The sequence below is a fragment of the Colobus angolensis genome, unplaced genomic scaffold, assembly GCF_000951035.1.
Source record: "Colobus angolensis palliatus isolate OR3802 unplaced genomic scaffold, Cang.pa_1.0 Scaffold129, whole genome shotgun sequence".
In the NCBI taxonomy this organism is placed as follows: Eukaryota; Metazoa; Chordata; class Mammalia; order Primates; family Cercopithecidae; genus Colobus; species Colobus angolensis.
The window spans coordinates 2,291,888-2,302,284 of NW_012114141.1; the positions used below are offsets into that span (position 1 = coordinate 2,291,888).

The 10,397-nt window shown below is 46.9% G+C and overlaps 1 protein-coding gene across 1 annotated transcript in view; it reads right to left on the reverse strand.

Annotated features, from left to right (window-relative positions):
* The window catches only part of SH3BP5 (SH3-domain binding protein 5 (BTK-associated)), an 87,372-nt gene that overhangs the window by 49,873 nt on the left and 27,102 nt on the right, over positions 1 to 10,397 (reverse strand). Inside the window, exon 3 of the mRNA XM_011933686.1 lies at positions 7,676 to 7,804. Within this exon, the coding sequence (XP_011789076.1) occupies positions 7,676 to 7,804 (129 nt within the window). The remainder of the gene's footprint in view (positions 1 to 7,675; positions 7,805 to 10,397) is intronic.

The following is a 10,397-nucleotide window of genomic DNA, read 5'->3' on the forward strand; positions in this document are numbered from 1 at the left end:
AAAAGACTGCCATGAGGGGAATGTCAGCTCCATAAGGACAGGATCTTTGTTCTATGCTTGATAAGTCAACAAGTGGCTACAACACCACCTGGCATACAGTAGGTGCTCAGTCAATAGCTACTGAAGAAAAGAAAATAATAAATTTTTTAAAATCCCCACACAGACATGTGAAGCAATAACCTACATTTGACATATCCTTGAGTTTATATCCCACCTTTGCAGAACATCAGCCTCTCCAAGCTCTCATCCCCTCATTCTCCACTTACTAAATGTTTTTCCTTTTTTTTCCTTTTTTTTTTTTTTTTTTTTTTTTTTTTTTTTTTTTTTGAGACAGGGTCTCACCCTTTCATCCAGACTGGAGTGCAGTGGTGCAATCACAGCTCCATGCAGCTTTGACTTCTCAAGCTCACGCAATCCTTCTACCTCAGCCTCCTAAGTAGCTAGGACCACAAGCAAGCACCACCATGTCTGGCTTTTTTTTTTTTTTTTTTTAAAGAAATGGTGTCTCACCATGTTGCCCAGGGTGCTATTGAACTCTTGGGCTCAAGCAATCCTCCCACCTCAATCTCCCAAAGTGCCAGGATTACAGGCATGAGCCACCACTCCTGGCCATGGAAGCTTTTCTACAAACAAAATCAATGCCTAGAATTTTCCAATAAAGGACTACCATAATACTCTGTTTTCTAGCATTAACATAATAGTTCAGAAGATTAATTGATACGCTTGACCCATTTCATTTCATTCGAAACACGATTCTCCATCCATTCAAGGCCCATGCCACACTATCCCTTTGAGCATAGAGTGCTTTTGATCAGTCAAAAGGTAAGTCAGCTACTCCCTCCCTCATCATTTTCCATCCTCCAGCACATTCTGTCCTCACAAATAACTCACTATGCACTCAACCTACCTGGGCTCACTCTTACACCTGGCACAATCTCCCTATCTTCCATAACCCCCTCCCAGCCAGGAGAGGCCTGTTTCCTCTTCTACCAATAGGTTCTTTGTGGTGGTGACCTTTTTTCTTATTACGAGGCAGCAGATTCACCAGATACTCAACATTTGATAGAAAAATACATCTGGGATAATCTTATATTTGTTAGATCCAAATGCTTTACATGTACTAATTCAATCGCTGTAGTTAACTGCAAAAGTAGCTAGAATACTTTGCAGGTAGAGTTTATCTTTCCCAACTCTTGAATTTGGACCGGCCCCATGAATGACTTTAGCCCATAAGATGTTAATAAACATGAAACAAGCAGAGGCTTGAAAAGGGCTCACCCTTTTTGTTCCTGGAATCTCAACACTGTATGAAAATGACCAGGCTAGCCTGGTGGATGAGAGATACATGTGGCCCAGTCACCCCTGCTACCCTAGCTGACCACCAACCAACTGCTTGATAGGTAAGGCCAAGATCAGCCAGCCCCCTGCTAAACCACCAACTGATTGTAAATGTGAGAGATCAGCTCTAAGCCCAAGATCAGAAAAACTGGCCAAGAAAACCATAAGCTAAATAAATGTCTTAAGCCATTAAGTTTTAGAGTGGTTTGTTTCACAGCAAAAGCTAACTGATACACAACTTTTCTTTCTTTTTAAGAAACAGGGTCTCACTCTGTCCTCCAGGATGGAATGCAGTGGCACAATCATAGCTCACTGCACTCTGGAACTCCCGGGCTCAAGCAAGTCTCCTGCCTCTGCCTCCTGAGTAGCCAGGAATACAGGCATGCACCACCATGCCTGGCTACTTTTTGTAGAGATGGGGGGTCTCACTACATTGCCTAGGCTGGCCTCGAACTCTTGGCTTTAAGCATTCCTCCCGCCTTGGCCTCCCAAAGTGCTGGGATTACAGGCCTGAGATCCCTCAACCAGCCAACTCCATTTTATGGATGAAAAAAAAATTGAGGCACAGAGATTAGGTAACCTGCCAAAGGCCCCACAGCCTTTAAGAGGTGAGCCTACAAGTCACTCTACAAGTTTCAAATGTTTTTCCACTCCTTTAGAAAAGGACATCTCCTTTTCTAAAGGAGGTTATATGTAAGACATGGCCTTAGATGGCTCCACAGACACAAAACAGGCAACTTTCAGCACTAAATAACCCCCACTATTTTGCATTTATGCTGCCCATCAAGTTTGCAAAGTGCTCTGCTCTCTTCTGACACATTCCAACCATTCAAAAATAACAAGGGTTGCCCAACGTCCATGGATGAATGGATAAATAAAAGGTGGTATATACATTCAGTGAAGGGAAATTCTGACACATGCTGTAACATGGATGAATGTTGAGGACATTATGCTAAGTGAAATAAGCCAGTAACGAAATGACAAATACTATATGATTCCTCAATACTTACATGAGGTACCTAGGGTAGTGAAATTCATAGAACTAGAAAACAGAAGTGGTGGTTGCCTGAGCTTGGGAGAGGCGGGGAATGGAGAGTTAGTGTTGAATGGGTACAGAGTTTCCGTCTGGGAAGATGCAAGGGTTCTAGAGGTGGATGGTGGTGAGCGCTGCACAGCAAGTGAATGTGCATCCACAGTGTGAATGTCTTAATGCCATTCTTAAGAATGGTTAAAATGGGGGAGAGGCAAAAAAGAAAAAAAAAGAATAGTAAAAATGGTATATTTTGTGTTGTATGTACCTTACCACAATTTTCTTAAAGAGGAGAAAATAAGGGCTGGGACTGACAGTGATAAAATGACAGGTCCAAAGCCACTGTTAGACCAGTCAGCACCCAGGGAGCCAGGTAAGCAAGCTACACCCTGCTTTTCAGCGTCACTGAGTCACACAGGCTCTGCCCTCATCAGACTGCTCCCCCATCACATGCTGAAGGCCAGATGGGCTGGCAGATATGTCAAAGCAGATATGCCAAAGCTTAAAAACAAGCTTGGGCTCAAGGACAAAAACTCTCAAATCAAAGCCAGTGCCCTGCCCCCAACCTGGCATAGAAAACACACATCATGTTCTACCTCTGCTTGGCAGAATTTGGACTTGGTTTTCAAGATCAAAGAACTGGATCTGACTCATTGGCTGGAAAATGAGCTCATATCAGGAAAAGTAAAATTGATGCAAATTTTTAATGAACCGGTACAATTTCTACCAGCCCAACAATTAGTTTTTTTTTGTTTTTTTTTTTAAGTCAGGGTCTTGCTCTGTCACCCAGGCTGGAGTACAAGAGGCATCATGGCTCACTGCAGTCTTGAACTTCTGTGCTCAAGCAATCCTCCTGCTTCAGCCTCCTGGGGGCTGGGACCACAGGCACATATCATTATATCCAGCTAATTTTATAATTTTTTTTTATTTCATATAGAGGCAAGATCTCACTATGTTTCCCAGGCTGAAATTACAAATCTTTGTAAACTCTTCAAAGAAAATCAAGTGTAGGAGGTTTTTCCCTTTCAAGTACCCTCAATTGAGATGCTGAATAGATAGACATGGATATTCCAGACATATAAAACCACCACTACACTATCTTATTTTTCTCCAAATAGCATACGTACTTTTATTTCAAAATATTCACAAAGTTAAGAAAAAGTACAGTACAAATAACTTTTTGCATTCAACCATTTGAGTGAGGACCTGATGCTCCATCACCCCCCAAATACTTTTTGTAGTTGCTATTTCCTACAAATAGGGACTGTCTCTCACATAATAATAATGTAACCATCAAAAGTAGAAAACGCATTGATCCATGACTACCACATAATTATCATGATTTCTTTTTTAAAAAATGGTATATAAATAGTAAGAGAAGGTACTGGGACTTATTTTCTTCTTTTTGTCTATTTTCTACATTTTCTACAATAAATTCTACTTTTTTAATGAAGCCAAAACCCAAGCTCATGCTGGGATTCCGCTGTCAAACACGCTATCTCACTTAAATCCTAACGCCAACCTCATGAGATAGCCAGGGCTATTCCCTTGACTGCCAGCATTTCATGAACGAGGACGCAGGGACCCTGAGGATGCAGAGCCTCCTGAGTCAAAGTAGAAGGAACTGCTATCTGGAGGAGTCTCTCAGGCACCATTCCCTGCTGTACATAGCCAGAGAGGTTTGTAAATATAAAAAGGAAGGGGGTGGGGACAAGAACAGAGGAAGAAAACAGGAAGCCCCACTTGGCAGCAGCTGGCGGTGGACATCGCCCCCCTCACCATCAGGAAGGTGAGAGGAACATTCGCACACAAACAAGCTCATCCATCTGGCCTGAGCAGCCCGTCCTCCAGAGATGAAATGTGACATCCATGCCCTGCCTCAGCCTTCGAACATCCTTCCAGTTCCTTCGCTATTGACCAACAAGGTCCCTTGGGGTTGAGGGGTAGGAGTTAGGTTAGGAATCTAACCTTTTCTACTCTGCTTCTTCCTGCCCACCTGCAAGAAGGAAGGAGATTACGGGGAGGGCTTGCAGGCATAAAGCCAGGCAGGACGCTCTCAACATTCATCTTCATCTTTGGCTCTGCCCATTTAGAGTGACTCACTCATCCCCAGGACCTGGGCATCATCTGATTCGACCAGATGACTCAGTGCCTTGCCCAAGGGACTCAGTAATTGTCCTATTGTCCTCACTGGCCAAGAGAAGGGATGAAGAGATGGAGAGGAGCCACCATCCACTGCTTCCCAACAAACTAGGAGCCTCCCAGCCAGCTCCCTCCTACCTCTTTTGCCATCAAAGAAGATATGGGGTGCAGAAGAACAGGGAGTGGTGTGAAATCCGCTTCAGGATGTGTCACAGCCAGCTGGGGACCCACCTGCTAAATGGGATTTGAATGAACTCAACCCAGACAAGGCTGGATTTGCCAGTCCTGCCACTCTCCATCTGCTTACCTAGCTACCGGGTGGGAAAGAGGCTGTAAGTAAAGGAGCAATGGAGAGGAAAAGCTCATGACTTCAAGGGAGGGCAGAGGAGGAACCTCTGGTCTGTTGGCGGCTCCCCAACACCATTCACTAGTTTGTTCATTTATTGATTTATACAGTATTTGCGCACCTTCTGTAGACTGGCATTGCAGACCTGGTAAGGAGCCAAACGAATGAATCTCTCTGCCCTTGTGGAGCTTCACTTACTGTAAACAAGTAAATGATAACAGGTCAGATGGGGAGAAGTCCCACAGGGAAAAAGGGAAGCAAGGCATGGGGGCTGGGGCTGGCAGGGATGGTGGGCTGGGAATTACCATTTTAAATGTTAGCCTGAGAAGGCCTCATGGATAAAGGGACATTTGAGCAGACACCTGAAGGAGATGAGGAATCAGGCTATGAAAATACCAGGGTTAGGACACCACCAAACAGAGGAACAGGCAAGTCCAAAGACCTGAGGCGGGAGCACGTTTCACATCAGCACAGCCAAGGGAGCGACCTGAATCAGAGGACCAGCCTCGAGAAACCCCGACACAAAGCCCCCTAGAGCTATCTCTGCCCCCAACCTGAACTCGGGGACCAGGCAAGGGAAACTTAACGTAGAGAAGCCGCTTCCGCGACTCCAGTGGGATGCTTTAACAGACCATCCTTCAATCATTCTGCAGCATGGGCACATGGCCTGCTTTTAATAGACACGCGTGGGCTAAATGGCATCACAGAAGCATAAATCCCCGTGTTAAAGACTTTCAGGAAAGGAGGTTTTCTGAATTCCTCGATATTTATCCAATGTTTAAATTAAATCCTTAGAAGCTTCTCCTCAAACCTAACCTGAACCCTCCATACTTCTGTTTCAGGTCAAGAATGATACAACCTCGGCCTACAGTGGGTAGGACACATCCTCAACTTGGGGGGCATCTCAAAGATTGATGCAACATGGACACTTTGGAGGGGGAATGCCCCAGGGCACTGGAATCTGTGGGAGTTGGAAAGTCCTTTTTGGAGAAGGGTTTCTTCTCTTGAGAACGCTAGAAGCCTGGGCAGGGCCCAGCTGGAAGTGGAGAAAGGGAGTGGCTGCTGCTCAGGGCTTGTACAGACCAACGAGCCATCAGAACTTTGACGTGTACAGTCCGGTGCACCAGGCCAGGGAAGGAAGAAGGCTTTCGGGCAGCTGCTCTGTCTAGGAATAAAGGCAACATATCTGGCAAGGTCCAGCCAGAAACTTCAGCTCAGGGTTCAGAGCACAAAACCCAAACACACAGATAGGATCTTAGTAGAACTCCCAAAGTAACAAGGGGCTCCCTTGAAGAGAAATTTGAGAGATGCATGGACATAGGGAAAAGAAGAGGAATGGTCAAGTCCTGGCCTCATTCTCTATGGGTCTATCTTAATATATTCCTAGATTTCTGGGACTTAATTTCCAAAGGGTCCATCCTACTGATATCTCCCCTACAGTACACAACATGCTGTGCACATACACAGTAGGTGCTCAGAAACTTCGCGTTGTTGTTGCTAATTTTTTCGTTTGTTTTTTTTTTTTTTCTGAGACATACTTGTCCTCTGTCACCCAGGCTAGAGTGCAGTGGCACAATCTCAGCTCGCTGCAACCTCCACCTCCTAGGTTCAAGTGATTCTTATGCCTCTGCCTCCCGAGTAGCTGGGATCACAGGCGCCCACCACCACACCCAGCTAATTGTTGTGTGTTTAGAAGAGTGGGGTTTCAACATGTTGGCCAGGTTGATCCCGAACTCCTGACCTCAAGTGATCTGCCCACCAAGTGATCAGCTTCCTGGAGTGCTGGGATTACGGGTGTGAGCCACCATGCCCAGCCTCACTAAACATCTTCTTACAAGTGGACACACTTTTGAAGGCAGCATCTTCTATTGTGTCATAAACACACCACGGGGACAGCACTGGGTCATTCGCTAGTGAACTACAATTTGGACGAACTGCTTAGATCTTCTTGGGAAATCTGAACTCTCATCTCAAGAGGCATCACAGGGTTGGTGATTCACATTAGCTCTCTAATTGGGAAGCCCAAGCGGGCTGAGGAAGGTGAATACAGCCCCCAGCCTAGGGCCTGCCACACAGCAGGTACCAGTAACTGTTGGGGGCTCTTTACCTTCCCCGTTCACAGGGCGTGGCTATCAGAGGCTGCAGGTGACACAAGTGGCACATCATGTCACACAGCAGCCAAAGGAAGACCAACTCCTAAACCAGAACCCATTTCCACGCAGCCCCCAGCAATCGCCTGATCGCAGCTCCCCTCCGCCACTCCCCTTCCAGCCTGTTTCACCGCTTCTTATTTGGTTCTCAGGACAAAGAACCAAAGTTTCAGCAGGACAATGGCCACGGAAGTCAGAATTCGCTAAGGAGTGTATACAAACTCACCTACCAAATCTTAAAAAGGGAAAAAGAAAAAGAAAAAAAAGAGAGAGAGAGAGAGAAAGAACCAATGTTTCAAGAGAAGCAGAAGGCTAAACACTCCCAAGAGTGAGGCGAACGCGAGGGAGGAAGCGCGTCTTCCTACTGCTGCCTGACAGGTTGTCATTAGGAGCGGAGGAGGAACACGCTCTGGACATGTCCCCGTAAGCACACCCAGCCCCAACTCAGGGAGCCCCCACTTGCAGGGTCATCCAAATGCCAGCACTCACACCCTATTAATAGTGTCGAGCACTGAAATGAAGCAGATTGCGGTGGGGTGGGTCACTGCAGGTAAGACATACAGGACTTAAGCTTCTGGCCTTCAGCAGGAGATCCAGAGTCAAAGTCACCCTCAAAACTGAGGGGTAGGGAGGCTTGAGGTAGTGGAGACATCTATGGGGCTGTCTTACCTGCCTCGCCACCCTCCGTGCCTCCCAGTAGGGCTTGGAGTCTTCCACAGCTTTGCCAATTTTCTTCACCAGTTCGTCCAGTTTCACCGTTGCTTCAACCAGAACAGAGCGGAACTTCTGACGAGCATCCTGCAGCCAGGGGAAACCGAGGAAACACAGTTCAGGCTTAAGAAGGGATCTGCAAACACCTACTGGACCTAGACAAAAACACCAACAAAGGACTTTACCCAACATACAGACCTCGAAAGTAGCACCTTTGTAAGACAGCGTCTAGAGCAGCACCGCCCAAAAGAGCTTCCTGCCGCGGCGGAAACGTCCTGTGCTCTGCACTGTGCAGTGCGGCGGCCACCAGCCACGTGTGGCTAGCGAGCACTTGGAACTGGCTGGTGTGACTGAGGAAAGGAGTTTTTAGTTTATTTAATTTTAATCAGGCCGGGCGTGTTAGCTCAAGCCTGTAATCCCAGCACTTTGGGAGGCCTAGGCAGGCGGATCACTTGAGGTCAGGAGTTGGATACCAGCCTGGCCAACATGGCAAAACCCCATCTCTACTAAAAATACAAAAATTAGCCAGGCATGGTGTCAGGCACCTGTAGTCCCAACCAGTCAGGAGGCTGGGGCACAAGAATCTCTTGAACCCAGGAGACAGAGCTTGTGGTGATGTACTCCAGCCTGGCCAACATGGCAAAACCCCATCTCTACTAAAAATACAAAAATTAGCCAGGCATGGTGTCAGGCACCTGTAGTCCCAACCACTCAGGAGGCTGGGGCACAAGAATCTCTTGAACCCAGGAGACAGAGCTTGTGGTGAGCCGAGATCATGCCCCTGTACTGCAGCCTGGATGACACAGCACGACTCTGTCTCAAAAGAAAAAAGTTTAGTGAGCAACAACGCAAAGTTTCTGAGCACCTGCTGTGCATGTGCACAGCATGTTGTGTACCGTGGGGAGATATCGGTAGGATGGACCCTTTGGAAATTAAGCCTGTCTCTGCTAAAAATACAAAAATTAGTCGGGCACGGTGGGGGGCACCTGTAATCTCAGCTACTCAGGAGGCTGAGGCAGGACAATCATTTGAATCAGGAGGCAGAGCTTGCAGTGAACCGAGATCGTGCCACTGCACTCCAGCCTGGGTGACAGAGTGAGACACTGTAAAAAATAATAATAATAATAATAATTCATTCATTATATTTAAAATTTTTTAATTAACATGGCTAACAACTACTATATTGGATAGCATGGTATAGATTAAAAAGCTTTGTCCAGGACCTCTGGACAGCATGTTGTCAAAGCTCAGGATTTTAATCAGAGACATGGATTCAACACTGACTAAACATCTTTCTGGGGAAGAATGTCCAGCCGCCTCTGGCAGCTTCAGTCCAAATGATGCTGTCAATGTTAAACACTGAGTGCAAATTTATTTATTTATTTACCACATGCCAGACCTGGTCCTGGGCCTTAGGCGTGGCCCTGTCTCCAGGGCACTTACAGCCTGGTGGGTGAGGTAGGTACTACAGCCCATTCCAGAAAAGTCAGTGACAAGGTAGGAATGGTCCAGGCGCCATGGAACTCAGCAGGGAAGGATGGCACGAGACCATGTATCAGAGGGAGAGTCACAGGAAACTTCCAGAGGAGTACTATCTAAACAAAAGTCCAAAGCATGAATAGGAATTCAGGGGAGGGAAGGACAATACTGAGTCCCAAGCAGGCAGCAGAGCCTGTGTCCAGATAAGAGGGGAATGGGAACAGCATGGTGTTTGCAAGAAACCAAAGGAGGCCGGAGGTCTGGAACGTGGAGAATGGCAAGAGATAAGGGGTGGCCATCCATCCTGGCGACAGCAACTAGTAACTTGGACCTTGACAGGAGTTAGGAAGGCAAAGGAGGACTGTGTAAGGCTTAATCATGTTGTAAAAGTCAAGAAACCAGATCCAAGAGGTATGAGAGCAAAAAAAAAAAGTTAAATAAGTTAGTCCCAGGTCTGGGAAGACCTATTAGGAGGGATCAGGTCAGTGACTCAAACCCCACATCCCCTCTACCTCTCCCTCAGGCATCTGCTTGACAAAGCCACACCTAGGGGAGGGAGGGACACATGCGTAAGTTTTAAAAAAAAAGGAAAATGGAGGCCAGGCACGGTGGATCACGCCTGTAATCCCAGCACTATGGGAGGCCAAGGCGGCTGGATCACCTGAGGTCAAGAGTTCAAGACCAGCTTGACCAACACGGAGAAACCCCGTCTCTACTAAAAATACAAAATTAGCCGGGTATGGTGGCACATGCCTGTAATCCTCAGCCTCAGGAGGCTGAGGCAGGAGAATCGCTTGAACCTGGGAGGCAGAGGTTGCAGTGAGCCGAGATCGCTCCATTGCACTCCATCCTGGACAACAAGAGCTAAACTCCGTCTCAAAAAAAAAAGAAAAATGGCCAGGCACAGTGGCTCACACCTGTCTTCCCAACACTTTGGGAAGCCCAGGTGGGAGGATCGCCTGAGACCAGGAGTTCAAGACCAGGCTGGAGGATATAGTAAGACCCTGTCTCTATAAAACACAAAACCAGCGGCCAGGTGCGGTGGTTCATGCCTGTAATCCCAGCACCTTGGGAGGCCGACGTGGGCAGTTCACGAGGTCAGGAGATGGAGACCATCCTGGCTAACAAGGTGAAACCCCGTCTCCACTAAAAATACAAAAAAATTAGCCAGGTGTGGTGACAGACGCCTGTCGTTCCAGCT